We start from the raw sequence: 17,301 nt of genomic DNA, 5'->3' as shown, positions 1-17,301 counted from the left end.
GCCGATAGTCCGTTATATCCGATGGCCCCCCGAGGTGGGATTTCAAGTGCATGTTTAAAAATAAATGAGTAAAATAGCATTGTCTAGTACTAAAAATGAAAACTGTACCCATTTTGCACTAACTTGGTCTATAATTTTGTCTTTTTGCAGCTTATTTTATATCCATGTCATAGCACTTCTTCATGAATAGTACTGTACAGTATTAACATAGTCTGCTATTTCAACTCAGCAATCACGATGAGGCCAGAATGGAGTAAAAATGGTAGGGAGCACATGTATTGTAACCCATTGTTCCCCTTTTAACAGACATTGTTCGTTATAGCCAATGGAAGTTTGGTAGCCTTCGTAATGTCTGTTAAATCCAATACAGTATCTGGTCTATTGATGTCCTTTATACTGAGGGTCTGCTGTATTTGTTTATCATTTTCAACTCTTCTCAGACTGAAAAAGACATGGGATGAGGCCATAGCGTGTGAGCTTGAGGATAAGGGACTGAATAGAGAGGCTGGTAGTGATAAGCAAAGTGGAGAGCTGTCATTAGATGAACCATGGCCATCGCATGCAAGCATGTTGGAGCCCCTATGAAAAAAAAAATAATAATAAAAAATAAAAATGAGCAAATCCTTCATTCAGTGGTAAAGTACCACAGCCACACATCAACAGATTGTTAACTCACTAAGCATTCACATGTTCTGTGTAAGCTTAGAAAGATAGAAGGAATCCCATTTCTTCCTACAAAGTCAACTGAGAATGATACCATCTTATCCTCACTATTCGGGGAAATCTTTCTTTTTGTATGCTTGTTCACACTATACTGGTACAGTACTAGTGTCTGTCACTTGATAAACACATCAAGAATTGTACAAAATAAGTATTATTGTTAGTATAGTAGTGAGCAATATAACATGCAAGGAGATTAAACAAGCCCTTGCTATATATAATATCAGAATGCATGGGATCTTAATCATCATGTACTAATATTATAATCTTAACCAGCATGTATGAACACTGAAATTGATCATGGGGGTAAAAGCAAAATGTAGCAATGCTAACACCTACTATCTGTATCCTTGCAGAATTGGAATTATGATGAGTGTCAACTCTGTTCAACATATTTAACTGTATATATGAGCACATCCCTTCATGCTGAGTTCCAGATTGAATATGGTACATTTTTTAGGTTATTAGAATTAAGCCTTGCAGGTGTCTTATTAGTATCTTTAGGTGGGAAATATGTGTTTTTGATTTACTAGAAACCTGTTGTATGTATACACAACAAGGGAGAAATGATCGACCCATCATCAACAAAGTACAAATGTTGTATATCAACTTGCTTTCAGTATAATTTGATTTTTCTGGTGAGGTTTTATGTCCTGTGTAAGTTTTAGTAATATAAATACTGTACAGCTGTAGATGGAGAAGAATTGTGTATAGTTTATTTCATGTTATTTATGTTGGCACTGCATATTCCTCAGTACTGTGGTACCGTATCCATTAAATATTTCTGGAGAAATTGGTACTGTACTTTATATATTGTAATGAGTTTAAAACTACTGCAAAATACCAAAGATGTGTTGTAGTGAATATTGTTAACCCCTGTAGCACAAGGATGTAATTTTTAATGTATTCAGGCTGCTGTCACTTTTTATTATTATTATTACAACTACTGCTACTACTATTATTATTATTATTATTATTATTATTATTAATTTTTTTATTTATTTATTTTTTTTTAAGGAAGGCCCCCCTAGAAGAGAAGCCAATGAAAGCTATACAAACCTCCATCAGCTCATTAAGTTTATCTTTAGATGAACTAAATTTGTCTGGAGATAGCAAGAATAAAATATTAACCAATATACATTACCCAGTATCATTGGACTGAAGGGGTTAAAGATTTAAAACCCATTGCCTTGGTATCAATTCAAAACTATGAAGATAATTCAAGTTTTCTATGGTAACTCTTCTTAAAAAAGAAGTGAAACTTTAAACAAGTGAAACTTTACCTGATTAGAAGATATAATATAAGGGTTGTTACAAAAGTATCAATTAGGTGTTTAACCATTTGGCTCCGAAATACTTTACTTTGAATTTATTTTAGCTAATGCCAGATGATCTTAATGTTTCCTTTAACCCTGAAAACCAATTACTGTACAACACTAAGTGGTAACTATATAGCTCAAAAAATGGGATGATGTAGAGCCTTCCATAGTGGACTTTCTTCACTGGATGGAGAGATGCCAGAGTGGCATCCATCTGGGAACCAAACCTCCACATTCACCTCCATGCCTTACTGTGTTGAGGCACTGTCTGCCCCAGGGAACATTGGTTCACTGCACAGGATGGCCCTGCGAGGGTGGTTGCCTGCCTGCGATTGGCAGGTATACTTGGCCAGACAGAGTGGGGTTGCTCATCAGCAACAACAACAGCTATGCTCTGAAGGAACTTCAAGCACTGAATACAGTATGCCAAAAACTATCACAATCATTTTGGCCGAGAAAAAAGAAATTTGTGTTCTGTTCCAGTTGACAGTGGACAGTTATGTTAATGTAATAAAGAGTGAGTGATATGGTTACCATCATTTGTATGTGGCCAACCTGTAACCTTAACCATTTGAATCTAGGTTCCATTGTTTTAAGTTTATGCTGTTACCAGATACTATAACAGTATTGAACTTTTGATAGACTGTTTGAACTGGAGGGGTTAGATATAGGCAGTCTAAATATCTCCTCCACCCCCCCCCCCCAAAAAAAAAGACCTTTCCTATGCTGAATAAGATTATCTGGCAATAGCTTGAATAAACTGGAAAAAAAAAAAAATAGGATATGTTTGATGGTATGGCAGCTTTATAATGATAAACTTACAACACAGAAACACATCAGTACAGCCATGCAGCCACCATCTGTAGGACACTTAGTTATATGCAATGTCCTTAGGTGTCACACTTTATTTATTACTAAAGGAAAAGTTAGTGGAAGATATAGTGACCTTAAAAAGGAAGAAGTAATTTTATGACTATATGTGGATACTTTTAAGCACCCATTGTTTATTTATACAGTATATATTATATACATACTAGTGATGTATTTATTAATGATTGAAAAATGCATTTGATGTACAGATATCCCTTATTATATCATTGATGTAAATATGATTGTTCTTTCATAATTCCGTTCTCTGCTAAGTATTTGTATTGTGGATACCAGGTTGTAATTACAGTAGTATGTTTACATTTGTTACTGTATCATTTAAGGAGTGTTAAGTTTGTCTGGTGCTAAAGATGGACACGTTTCTGTAGCGGCCCGGATATAACTGGGAATTTCCATTGCCTGGTTGTACAGGTGTCCTACAGTGGTAGGTAGTGGTGACCCTCACCCACTCACTTGATGTAGTGCTGCATTTCTTCCTTCACCACTATTACTCTTTTTCTGTGTCTGTCCTTCTGTCTTCGTGTTTCTCCCATTCCTCCTGTCACTTTGTATTACTCTTCTTTCCACATTAGGTGACTATACACAGAGTGACTAGCCTATTGACTTCCTGTAACCAAGGAATCTATTTTCATTGCTGAGTGGTAACCATATAACCAAATAACAAGGTGGTGTGGGGCCTACTGTGATGTCCGTGTTAGCCCCTGCTAGGCCGATTTTCTGTAAGGTAGTTTACCACCCGAGTCCGTGGTTGATAACCAGTGTAAACTGTACCTCATCAGACTTGTAGCTGGCCTGTGCAGACCTTCATTGTGCCTCATGTAAGGCCTGCTGCCTAACAAGGGTTAACTGGGTGTAGACTGTAGACATGTAAATGCAACATCCATGCAGGATTCAAACCTCCACACTTCCCTGTGCTTGGTTGTGGTGAGGTGCTGGCTGCCATAAGGAAACATTTGTTCACTGTACATGGTGGCCTTTCAGGGGTGGTAGTTTTCCTGGAGTTGGGTGTGCTTGGCCAACCAGACTGTGGTTACTCAACAACATCAAGAGTCCTGCAGTTCCTTCCCGATCCCTGAGAAGGAGGATGATGGACTGCTGAAGGACAACTTCAGCCTGCAGTTTACAGGGTTCACATCCAGATGAGCCTGGGACCACAACAGCAAAAAATTAGGTTGTTTGGGACCCTTTTTTTGTGTGTTATGTGTATGGGAGACTGGGATCATGAAGAGAATGGAGGATGGATTTTGGGTGAAAAGATCTGTGAGCGTGAATGTGGAGGGTTGACACCAAGAGGTAGACCTGAGAAGGCTTGGAATGAGTCCCTGCAAAATGGTCTCAGGATTACTTAAACACTGAAGAAATGCTACCAGAAATCATGTAGAATGGAAAACTGCCATCAGATGAACAAGACTGACCATACAAGCATATGTATGGCTGTTCAAAATGAAACAAATAGACAAAACAGGAACAGCTGGGATGGGTGGAAAGGAGTGACTAGGATAGGCTTGGGTAGTGACAGGTGTTGCGGCATGCAAGGGAAAGTGTATACTGTACTGTGAAGACATGTTATGGTAAGGTGTAAATCAAAGATGTGCGAACAAAATAATGACCGAGACGGAAACGCGGAGTGGGAGTGATGTGCAAAGATGATGGTGAGTGATGGGGAGGGGCAGAGTAAGTGTATTCTTTAAAGAAGAATGTTGTATATGGAATGGAATTGGTGGTAGGAAAGTGTCAAGGCATGGAAGTGTGAAGGGGGGAGGATTAGTAAAAATAAATAAGATTGGTAGATAAGAACGGATAAGGTGGCTGAGATATTGGTATGGAGGGCAAGGATAAAACACTTTGTGAAGATGGGTGTGGTAGGTCAGCTAGTGTGAGTACGGCAATAGTTCAATTTTTAAACATTTACACGCAGAAGGAGGAATATGGTATCGATAAGCACGAGGAAAAGGAAAGGAAAAAGAAGAAGAAGAAGAAGATCAACCACATCATCATGCAGTACTTCAAAGACACAGGTAAGCTGCTGAAGGGACATCCACATCAGTTAGTCTGGCAGGGAAATATGAAAAAGTCAGGACAGTTCAGTTCCTGCCTGGACCTGCTTACATTTTGTACTGTCAAGTGGAGTAACATCTCTTCCCTCAGCCTAGTGGCAGTTCCTAAAAATGTTAAAATCATAGTGGAGTAACATCTCTTCCCTCAGCCTAGTGGCAGTTTCTAAACAAGTCCCTCACTCCAAGAGCTTTGGTGCACAACAGTAAGGAGTACATTTGCTTCTGTCTCCCATTGTTAGGTGGGTCACCTGCTTTCTGTTCCCATTGGAACACTAGCTTATCAATTCGTCTTTTCCATGAGAGTTCATTGTATGCTTCTCATTGGCATTGTGCTTTCCTTTTCTTTTCTCCTCTTAATCATTCTCCATATTGGTGATTATCTTTGTGGATCCCCTCATTTTTCTCTGATTTGTTGTATATCTTTTTGTGTTTCCATCCATCATCTTTAATGATTCTTCCTTCCATTCATTTTGTTTCTCATAGTGCCACTTCTCTCTATAATTCTTAGTACTGTTTAATTTTTTATACAATTCTTTAACTGCTGTTTCATTTTTATTGCTATTTCTTATTTGAGCCATTTATGTACACACAAGGTCTGATTGAAAAGAATCTGACCTTTAGCAAAAAAAAAAAAGTTATATCTCTTTGCAAGTATGCCCCATGGGACTCAACACACTTACCCCAGCAGTCCTTCCGTTGCTGGAAACATTTTGTAAAGTCAGTTTTTGAGATCACCAACAAGATCTTTGTCACATTTGTCTGTAACTCATTTGTGTCCTCAAATTTCAAACATTTCAGCTGCATCTTCAGTTTAGGAAATAGCCAAACGTCGCAGGAAGCCATGCCAGGAGAGTAGGTAGCATGCTGGACCTGTGTTTGGCTAAAAAATCCTGGATTGGATGAGATGGGGTAAGTGGGCTGGAGCACTGTCATTGTGAAGCTATCAGTCCTTTGCCTCCCACAACTCTAATCTCTTGTGACACACTGCATTTTGAAGGTGACGGAGAACTCCTAAGTACAGTAGTACTTGTTATTGTTTGGCTTTCTGGAACGTACTCATAGTGAACAACACCCTCGTGGGAAAAAAAAAAAAAGGCATGCACTTCACCTTGTATCAGTCCTTCATTTGCATAACACCCATAGATTCATCACCAAAAACCTCCTGAATTATCCTGATGGTTTATGATTATGTCACAAAGTTTTTGATGAAAATTGATGCAATAACATTGTTCAATTCTCTTGGTTATTGCAGCACTAAAGAAAACTGTGATGATCAAGAACATCCCCCCCCCCCCACTGAAACACATGCAGCTCGGCACTGACTAGGCTGGGTGGCAGTGCTGAACATATTTAAGCATGCACATGATACAAAGTCATGCTCCAATGAGTTGGTTTCCCTTGCTCCTACTGATTTAAAAATATATATATATATATATATATATATATATATATATATATATATATATATACAGTATATATATATATATATATATATATATATATATATATATATAAATATATATATACAGTATACTGTATATGGTTGCATACCTGTCGGTCAGACCTCGTATAATTTTGGGCAGCACCCTATGGTCTTTGTTGCTTGGTGCTAAGAGTTCATTGTCCAATTCATTGCCTGTGTGTTAAAATGTGGTACTAGTCATGAAGAAATGCTATGGAAAGACCGTAGACTTGCAGTGTTGTCTGATCTTGTCACTGGGCTGTAACACAAGGTGACTACTAGAATATGGTGTCGGTCACAGAGAAATGCTACAGAAAGGATGTGGAACAACAGCACAGTCTTATTCTGCCACTGGTCTATAATGAATAAGTTGGAAGTGGGCAAAAGTCTCCAACATTCCAAGGTGGAAAAACTATATAAGCTAATTAAAACTTCTGAACTTCTTAACCAATATTTATTTATTTTCTATTCATATCACAGTAACTGCAGTTAGGAATGAGTAAAGTTAATGACACTCCAAAAATCCCCAAATTACTCGTTCTAAATTAATAAAAAATGTCTTGAGCACATGCAGGTATAAACTGCATTACATGCTTGAATTGCTATGAATAATAGTGCACACTTAATTATAGTCTTACTGTGTATTACATACTGTTACTTAGCTATGACTTAGTGTAAAATGACATTAAGTTTGAACAAAAATATACAAAAGAACTAGACACTAAATTTGGTTTAACAAAAAGATATAAAAGAACTGATTATAAGGGCAAGTATCTATGTCTTTGTTATAGCAATATAGTTTATATCCAAGGGGTGGTTGGGGTTTATTGCTCACATAATGTCACTCAGGGATGAGTGAGGCTGGTCACTCTCATCTTAAATGTCAGGACCAATTTGCCTAGCCCCGGGCTCCTACACTCCTCATGGGGCAACGTAGGATTGGATGATGGAGGGATGGATGGTATTCATTTCATCAATGATCAGACTATTGCCAACATTCTTGTTGACACAGGAAAATTCATAGTGCCCCTGACAATTTATTTTCCACCCTACACCTTACTTTCTCTTGTATGTTATGTATATCTATTTACTACTAACACCCTCGCATTGGTAACACACAAAATGACTATTACGATTAACCCAATCCATCTGGTGATGTCATTCTTACTTTATTATTAACATCAATAGAAAATCATATTCTGTTTAGAGGAATCTTTTCTAATTGGAGTGGTTAGAGAGCCTTCATTATGTGCTTCACTAATGGTGATCCTACTTAGATGAAAAAAATAATTTGGTAGTAACCTGATTAAAATGAATGTCACTGTAGTGAAGGGGTTCATGATGCGATGTGCAAAATAAACTGCAGAGGAAAAATTAAAGACTTGTGTAAAGATGCTCCTCATCAAAAGTCAGGAAGATTGTCTACTATATCACAACTTTTACCACACAACTTATATTGTAAACTCAGAGAAGCTGATAATTTACCTTTATAAACAGCAGTGTCACTTTACATGGCAACAATTAAGTAATTTAAGCAGCAATATTTTTTAAGTTAATGGTTGACTTAATAGCAAAAATAAAGTAATATTCTATTTTACACACAACAAGAATTTACTGTGCATCAGTATGTAATACCATTAATACATAACATTTACTCCAATCTTAGCCATACTGAGGCCTTGCTCTGTAAATCTTGCTCTCCAATGTTCCTGTTCCTGCCTTCACTCTTGTTTACTTAATAGCAGAAATAATAATTTAAAAAAAAATAATAATGCACATCTCTACATCACGCCATTAATACATATCATCTGGTCCAATCTCAGCCGTGTACTGCAAACCTCGCTCCTTCATAAACCTTGCTCTCAGTTGCTCCTGCTCTTGCCTTCGCTCTTGCTCCACTCGCTGGGCTTCCAGAATTTCTTCAATGCTCACTTTTTCTAAGGTATCTACTTCCTCTTTTGTCTCATCCTGGAAGGAGAAAATAAAACCATCCAAGGTAATCTTCAAGAAAACATGGGACCACCTTAATTTGCACTTTTTTTCAGTTTTTCTTTACCAATGTCCTTCATGTGATTCTCTGCATACTGTTCATTATTATATGAGTGCAATTTCAAGTTACAATGTTTTTTATTTCTTTTACAAGTAGTGAACAGCATTTTTTTTTTTCCCCCAACAGTACTGAAGGCAGACAGGCACCATCTTTGTGCACTGAAGACAGATTGACACTATCTTGTGTGCCAAAGACAGACAGATGCCATCTTAGAATATTTTTGGCACAAAATTACCCTCATCAGTGCTGATTTATCTAAAACTATCCTACATTTTCATAACTTAAGCCAACCTAATTTATACAAACCTAACCTTAACTAGTCTAATTTATCCTGATCTAACCTATCACTTATATAACTGTATTATCTTTATTTATTGGTGGTAGGTGGTGGTGACCATCATCCACTCACGATGTAATGCTGCCTACTTCTTCCTTAGCCCTTATCATTGTTTTTCTGTACCTGCCCTCCTCTCTTCCTATTTCTCCCATCTTTCCTGTCACTTCTTATTGCTTTTCTTTCCTTTACAGGTGGCTTTACACTGAGTGACAAGCCAAATGGTTTCCTGTAAGCCAAGAAACCATTTACAATGCTGGGTGGTAACCATATAACCAAACCATAAGTGCTCCTTATGTGTCAACAAGTGGGTTGGTGGAGGGTTAGTGCCCCTCCCTGTAAAACAAATAACTCAAAGACAAATAGCCACCCCTTACGGGATTATGGTGTCTGGCAATAGATAGATCTTTATTTATAGATGGATCCTTGTCATACTCAAAAATGCACTTCTGTACTTCTTTACAAAGTCTCTGAATCAAGTCATCTATCTATCTACTGCCAGATGCCACAATCCCGGAAGGGGTGACTGTTTGACTTGAGCTAGTTGTTTTATAGGGAGGGGCACTAACCCTCCACCAATCTACTTGTTGATATGCAGGGAACACGAATGGGTTAAAGGTAAATAAAAGCTTTTGTTCATATTTAAGAGGTGGCCCCACATCCTGAAGTATACCCTATCCAGTATGAGAATTTCCAAAGCTGAATAAGATACTGTAATCTATAAGCAGAAATATGCAAGTCCCTGAAATGAAAATGTTAGCTGGCTCAAATTCCAGTTCTACAAACAGGGTGGGTCAAAATTAAACAGTGAAAAATGAAATGCTAAAGTACAGAAATTATAACGATTTTTATCCACTACCAATACTCTATCATAGATTTTCAGTCTCCTACTTCACATTACTGACGTTTAGCCCACTTACGAATTATTAAAATAAATAAATAAATAAATAACTGAAAGACAAATGAAAGAATTTTACTGCAAAGTTGAAATAATTCTAACAAAAATATGCTACACAAATACATACAATCTCTCCTAGCAGAACCACATTTTCTCCTCTTATAACAAATACACCACGGTCGATGTCCCCATAGCGGTTTCCCACATGAATTCGCTCAATAGTGCGGTGCAGAACAAGGTTAGCAAACTGGTCTACACTGCGCAGGTAGCCAATGAGTGTTCTTCCATCTCGTAGATACACCATCAGCTTCTCTGAAAAGAAAGTGAAATAACAGTTTATTGTGCATGATGCACAGTCTCATGAAAACTTTGTTACTGTATGTACCACTGTGGTATGTACTGATATCTGTATAATTTTTTTGCACAGTTTGGTTTAATTACAGTACTGAGAATTTACTTGAAAGGTATATCATTAAATCAAGATGAAAGAGGAATTACACTGAGGGGTCAAGGACTGTGATGAAATCAATAGATAATAAAAACAAAAAGCTTGATCAAATAATTTATACACTATAGCCAAGATGTGTTCTCTCCCTCTATTTTATGGAGACTTGCTAGCAAAGGGTCAAAGGGTGTTGCTTCCTTGGTTGGGTTGTCTCATTAATTTTTGGTTGGGTAATGCTTCCAACTCACTCTCTGAACAGGAGAGAGGTTAAAACTGAAGAAGAGCTCTCTCTCAGTGGTTAGCTCTATTAATATTGCAAATCAGCTAGTTATAACCAAAGTAGGTTCCAGTTTTGAATTTTCTGCATTTCTTACACTGCAAATGCCCTTGTAAATTACTGTACCGTACTAAAATGTAGTTTTGGAAGTGGGCTATGCAACTGGAGCACATGCCTAGCTCAGGGAAGATGAATGCCCCTGCCCTGCACGGTCCCAGGTCACATTTAGGCAAGCTGTACCACTCGTTAACCCGCCAAAAAGGTAGTACGTGGATGGTTACCATCATACCAGAAGGTACAGCTGTGGGAGTGATGCTGGGCCAAGGCCTGGTAACTGGGCTTGTGCTAAACTTCCAGCTAAGGAACTCAATCACATTTAGGCTACCAAGTACACCTTGCTCATATGTGTCTTCCAATACACAGCTCATCCTCTTGGTGGCCATGTCTCCACAAGTTTTTCTGAACAATACACATACCGGTCTGGAAGAACCCTGTCCCAATCCTGGCATAGTGTTTTCCGTCACACGAAAGTGGATGCTTCCTTCTGGTTGATGGGTCTCCTTGGCCAGACACACGAGAATAGAGCATTCATTCATTCATTGCCAGACGCCATGTATCCCAAATGGGGTGGCCAAGGGCTTAGAGTTAATTGTTTTACAGGGAGGGGCACTAATCCTCCACCAACCCCACTTGACACGTAGGGAGTTATGCCAACAGCATCTGGTGTTCCCAGGTGGTCACCCATCCAAGTACTAACCAGACCCAACGTTGCTTAACTTCGCTGATCGGACAGGAAGTGGTGTACTCAATGTGGTATGGCCGTTGGCAACAACAATATTTGTTTTAATCTCATATTTTCTTTGATCTTCAGAGCCCTACATTTCAACATATAACGTCCAAAATAAGTCTCTGAAATATTGCAGACACAATGGAAATCAGCAACTTGAAAATTGTCGACTGTACATTAAACGGCATACCACGTTGAGTACACCGCTTCCCGTCCGATCAGCGAAGTTAAGCAACGTTGGGTCTGGTTAGTACTTGGATGGGTGACCGCCTGGGAACACCAGATGCTGTTGGCATCCCTACGTGTCAAGTGGGGTTGGTGGAGGATTAGTGCCCCTCTCTGTAAAACAATTAACTCTAAGCCCTTGACCACCCCGTCTGGGATACATGGCGTCTGGCAATGAATGAATGATGAAGTACATTATGGTCCCGTCGCGTTTATATTTCCTGGGCTTGTCATAGAGGAGACAAGATGAAAAACAATCCCTCAAGTTCACAACGACCACATACAGTACATATAAACACTGATAATGTATAAATTGGTTAGGTTTGTAACTAGTCACAGAATTCATATACGAGTACAATTCGTTTTATAATTCCATATACCTACTACCTACGTCAAATTCGTTTTATAATTCCATATACCTACTACCTACGTCAAATTCGTTTTATAATTCCATATACCTACTATCTAACTCGTCAAAGAGCTGAGCTGCTCCCGGTATGGAAGTCATATTACTTGATTGCTTTAACCAAGTTGTGAAAAAGAGAAATAATTGGAAGAACCATAGAAACCACTCCTTCCTGCCTCGGCCTGTCTTACTACATACTGCCCGGGCGACACAATTTTCCCCAAGTTGATTGACGAATTGAAAAGTTGATTTTCATGCTGATTATAACATAAAATGTAATAAGAGATTAGGTTAGTCTTTTTGTTGACACCGTGAATTATTCGAGAGCTTTTGAAAGCCACAAGCATCCATGGCAGAAGATAGGAACTCCACAAAAGAGAGACTGGACATCCGTCGACCGACACGGTGCTATTAGTATGCAAAAAAGAGAGAGATTAAGGAAAGAAAGAGGAATACCTTAATAGCAAAAAAAAAAAAAAATAAAAAAAAAAAAAATAAAGACACACGAGCAAAACACAAGAAAAATAATTAACTAGAAAAATGAATTGACAAGAGGAGTGCCGATGAAAAGGCAACACTCCTCACCAATCAACTGAACTGAACTGAACGATGCGATGCGATGCGACACTTCACAGCCCGGGTGCTGGCTGACCGCAGATTCGTCTAAAAATACATCTCATCACCCACTCTTATACATGATTGGTTGATAAATAAAATGTTGTTTTAATTGTAGTATAGTCTGGGAATTAGAGTTACTGAACATTTTCATTTTAATTTAAAAATATATATGGGTTTTACTTCAGAGTACACCCAAATATCGAGATAATCGCCAAAGTGTAATGTTGACAAACTAGACTAGTCCTATCCGCTAAATACAAGGTGCAGCGTCTCTTTTACTGGTGCTTTTTTTTTTTTTTTTTTTTTCCCCTTATTAATGGTTGGCTGTGCTGCATTTGGGTGCATTAACACTCATGGACCTTCTGTGCGTCTTTTCCTACTACAGCGCTTGTAATCCGGTAAGAAGGAAGTTAGGGGAAAGTAAGGTGAAGAGTTCAAACTTGCAAGTGAGAGATATCGGCTTTGTCAGGTGAGTTTTACATATATTTGGCCCATTTATAGAAAGAGTTGTTTTACCATAATGTAAAGTGAAAGAGGCAGTGTGTGGACCTTGTGATTAGCCCCTCTTTCACTTTCCTCTTTATAAGCTAGAAAGTAAAGAGTTTGGTAGGTGAGAGAATACCTTTGTCTGCATTTAGTCTAAGATACTGTATGCTGTCTATGTTGGGCATTTTAATATTGGGTGTATGTTTAGGGCTAAGGATTAGTTGTGAATAAAGAGTAATTTTCATGGTTAATTAATAATTATTGATAATAGTTGCTTATATGCAACAAAGAAAAATGTACCTAACTGATAATAACCTTTTGTTGACCACATTAGTTATAAGGGTAAACACGTAGAGGTAGAGACGGCATATGGGATTAACCAAGGGTAGGTCAGAGTGAGGCCGACAGACCTGACTCGACCAACATGACGGCGACCTCTTTGACAGCTGTCTGACTTGGTTCCGCTGACCAGGCGGGAGTGTTTTCTTAGTTGCAAACAGAAAAAAATATGTTTTATCTTTATTTATTTATTTATCTATTTTTGCATACTAACCTACAAACTATAATTCACTCTAAAGATACTCACCAGTGAAATTTAATGGATGGGTCAGATTTCTTATCTCCTCTTTCATTACACCCAAATGCGGCACAGGTGGTGGGCATTTTTGAAGACTTAGGTTATTTGATGGTGAGATACAACTTAGGACAGAACGTCTCACACCCACAGCTGAACTACAACTAAAACCAGAGGTAGAATGATGTCTACTTTGTTTCTGGCATTCTCACTGAGGAATACCAGGTGGACACACAGCTGGAGGTATTAAAGGCTTAATAATCTCATGGCCACACCCACGGAGGTAGGATTAGGACTCTTACCTCTATGGGCACAGCCATAGAGGTAGGAGTGCACAGCAATCTTCTTCAAGTCAGGTAGGTGTTGCCGTGACCTCTTGACTTGACCAATATGGCCGTTTGACAGTTCTCTGGCTTCACTGGAGCCTTCTTACACCGACTCTACCCTATTCCTACCTCTATGGGTAAACATACTCTTTACTTTAAGCAGTTGAGGCACCTTACCAAATAATTTCTTATTCTTCCTGATAGTGTTATGTTTTTGTGATTATTTCTAGGGTGGTAAATAAACGTTTCTTGTTTGCATCCCCATTGTTTTAAGCTACAATGTGTTTCGCCGTGACAACTCATTTGATTCGTTAGCGTAATGGCGGAGGAACAGTCCTAACTTAGGAGTTTAACAAAACCTAACCAAACCTAGCTTAACTGTACCTAATAATTTAGCCTAACTCAACCCAACCCAACCCAACCTAACTTAACCTAACCTCTCGTTGGGAAAAGGGAAACAGAATCCTCCTTTGAGTTAGTTAACTGTCTTCCATTACACATCCAACAGCTGTAAGTACAGCCTGAGCACGTGATGATAAAAATAGGGGGGAAAGTTTTTCGGGAGGAAAAGGTCATCACTGAAAATAGTCAGAAAAATACAGAGAACAAACTGGAGGAATATGAACTGAATTGGTCAGGTCTTTCTGCTGCTTAACCATCAGCTTTCAGGGTTCTTGTGTGAGGGATTGTGCTGGAAGGGTACTAAACGTACTGCCCTCTGCCTATCGGCTCATAGTCGCGAAGCTCATATGTCCCTACCCCGGGGTTCCCTTCTTTATTAACTGTTGAAAATAATACCCAGTTCCGCTTAGTATTGAGGACAATGGGCGCCAATGGGGTAAAGTGTACATTTGCCGTTATAAGAAAGGAATTCTAGTGTATCTCTCCACTGCTTTATCAGACCTTCATTCAAAGGCAGAAACAATCTTCAAGACCAGTGCCAATTTAATTCCGAGTAGCTTGTTCCTTCCGCATCCCTTCCTCTCTCCTTCCTCTCTTGCTATTTATCAAAATATATCTTTCAATCACATTTCTTCAATCGCTTTTTTCATTGTTTTCATTCTCTCATTTTTATCTCCATCAATTATTTTTAGCCCTTTCTTCGTCCTGGTCTCTTTTCTGAACTACTGTACTCTGCCCTCTCCCTCCCGCCCCCTCAGCATTCCTTACCTTCGCCCTCCCTCTTGTCTCTCTAACTCCCTTCCTTCCTTCCTTCCTTCCTTCTTATCTGTACTGTTTTATCTCCCCCCCTCCCCTTCTTTTCATTCAGTCTTTCATTTCTATCCTTGCTCACATTAATTTTGTACTCGCTTCCTTGCTGCAGTCCCCTTCGCCCACCTCCCTCCATCTTGTCCCTCCCCCTTCTTCTCTCCCCCTCCTCCCCTTCCCAATTTCACCTCCCTCCCTCTTGTCCCTCCCCTCTCCTACAGTCTCTTCCTAAACACCCCCCTCCGGTCACACTTGTTAAATCTCCTCCCAGCAATTCCACTACACCATAGCAAACTCTATAATACTGAAATGGCATTGAAGTCACTTAGTACAAAGAGGTACCGGGTATTATTATTATCATTATTATTATTATTATTGTTATTATTATTATTATTATTATTATTATTGCTCTCAGGTCATGCATTTTACAAGTTCCTTAATAACCTTTTACGTTCAGTTTGGCCAGATTTTTGTCCTTTTGCGGCTTATTGCACGGAGCTCAGTGTCTGTATAAGACAATACTACGGCTCTACATCCTTTTCATAACACTTCTGCGTGACTAGCATCCTAAAATTTTTGTCCTTTTGCGACTTATTTTCATGTAGCTCAGTTTCGGAATAAGACAATACTTCGGCTCCAGATCCATTCCATAGCACTTTTCCATGACTAGCATCATATTCTAGTGTTAATCTCTTGCTAAAACTCAGCATTCAAGATGGGGATATGGCAGTTTTAGGCCAGATTAGAGTATAAAGGGTAATCGGGGTTAATGAAGGCTGTATCCAACCCCTCCAGTTCAAAACCGTCTGTCCTAAGCTGAATAAAATCGTCTGGTAACAGCAAGAATAAATTGAATGTGTGTGTGTGTGTGTGTGTGTGTGTGTGTGTGTGTGTGTGTGTGTTGTACAAGAAGCTAACGACCCAAGAAGACCCTCCACTTTCCTTTCTTTGTCATTACTACCCCCCCCCCCAACACACACACATACGCAAGCCATGAACATCGATCGTAAACATGTCAGTGAATCCTGGCTCTTGTTGACGCGGGTAAAAGCATATGAGTCGACCGTATCCTCCAGCTTCTGACACTGGGCTGAAAATGACACAGGCATTCGCAGCATCTCTTTGCAAGCGATTGGGGCAGGGTGGCGCAGTGGTAGAGCATCGGACTAGGGACCGGGGGGTCGTGAGTTCGAGCCACGCCTGGTAGCTGCCATGCCAGGAGGGGTAGCGTCCTCTTGTCACCTAGCAGGGTTATATGGTCTAATAAGGTTTAGCTCGGGGGACGTTTTCCCTTTCCCTTTGCAAGCAATTCATTTTGCATAGTACACCTTAAAATGATCTTGTATGATGTACATATATGTTAGATATTGACACCGTGTGGATCAATAACACACAAGAGGATTCTGAGGTGTAGTGTGCAGAATAAATCGCTTGGGAAGGGGTGATACGAAGCCTCCATAACCAACCCGTCAACACGAGAACCACGTCGCTCCCGGGGCTCCCAATTTTCCTTCAGCCGTTTACATAGAGGATCTTAGCCAGTCTTTTTAATATACATCTCCACAGCAGTTGATTACTGTGCCAGGCAGTCATATTTTTCGTATTTTTCACTTTATTATTGACTCGAATATAGTAATGAAGTGACTGCCGTACGAGGGAAGACTAACGTAAATAGAGGCAATTTTACGTCTAATCTCAGCATAGAGAGTTTATAAATTCCATTCATGTTCGCTAAGGGTATCATTCCCGTCTTTTTCCACGCGACGGTGACTCCTACGGTGACGGGAGGCTTGATGCCCTTCTGCCCCCGTCAAGGCTGGCTCGGGGGACGTCGTTAAGAGCAAGAAGTCTATCTCAATTTATAAGGATTCTCGCCTCCAGGACCTGCTGGTGTTGTCATCGATGCCAACACAGGGGCGTGGCGGTGTCTTAGGGCCTCAAACCCTACGATATATATATATATATATATATATATATATATATATATATATATCTATATATATATATATTCGTTATCTTTTATTTATTTTCTTTTATATGTTCTACTGTGGACATAGGCTTCTCAGTCCAATCCCTGAGTATCTTTTTTTTCTTTTCTTTTCTTTTCCTCTTCTTACCTACTTATTTTCTTTATCTTTCTTCTCTCCTCCTCCTCCTCCTCCTCCTCCTCCTCTCTCTCTCTCTCTCTCTCTCTCTCTCTCTCTCTCTCTCTCTCTCTCT

The 17,301-nt window shown here is 39.3% G+C and overlaps 1 protein-coding gene and 2 non-coding genes across 3 annotated transcripts; 1 reads left to right on the top strand and 2 right to left on the bottom strand.

Annotated features, from left to right (window-relative positions):
- Positions 1-6,903: 6,903 nt before the first annotated feature.
- LSm1 (U6 snRNA-associated Sm-like protein LSm1) lies at positions 6,904-12,045 on the bottom strand. Its single transcript, XM_080275976.1, has 3 exons — positions 11,925-12,045; positions 9,856-10,040; positions 6,904-8,414 (listed from the first exon to the last, which is right to left on the bottom strand). Exons 1-3 carry the CDS (start codon positions 11,968-11,970, stop codon positions 8,241-8,243), a joined length of 405 nt encoding a protein of 134 aa, XP_080132102.1. The 5' UTR covers positions 11,971-12,045; the 3' UTR covers positions 6,904-8,240.
- On the bottom strand, positions 11,159-11,277 carry LOC145405351 (5S ribosomal RNA). Its single transcript, XR_013898337.1, has one exon. It is a non-coding gene; the product is annotated as a 5S ribosomal RNA (ribosomal RNA).
- LOC145405442 (5S ribosomal RNA) lies at positions 11,415-11,532 on the top strand. The gene has a single exon (XR_013898373.1). It is a non-coding gene; the product is annotated as a 5S ribosomal RNA (ribosomal RNA).
- Positions 12,046-17,301: the final 5,256 nt, after the last annotated feature.

Source organism: Coenobita brevimanus, chromosome 7 (genome assembly GCF_032717465.1).
Source record: "Coenobita brevimanus isolate Jiangsu-jjx chromosome 7, ASM3271746v2, whole genome shotgun sequence".
Taxonomy (NCBI): domain Eukaryota; kingdom Metazoa; phylum Arthropoda; class Malacostraca; order Decapoda; family Coenobitidae; genus Coenobita; species Coenobita brevimanus.
Note: the sequence above shows the minus strand (reverse complement) of the source record. Positions and strands in the feature narration are given on the sequence as shown.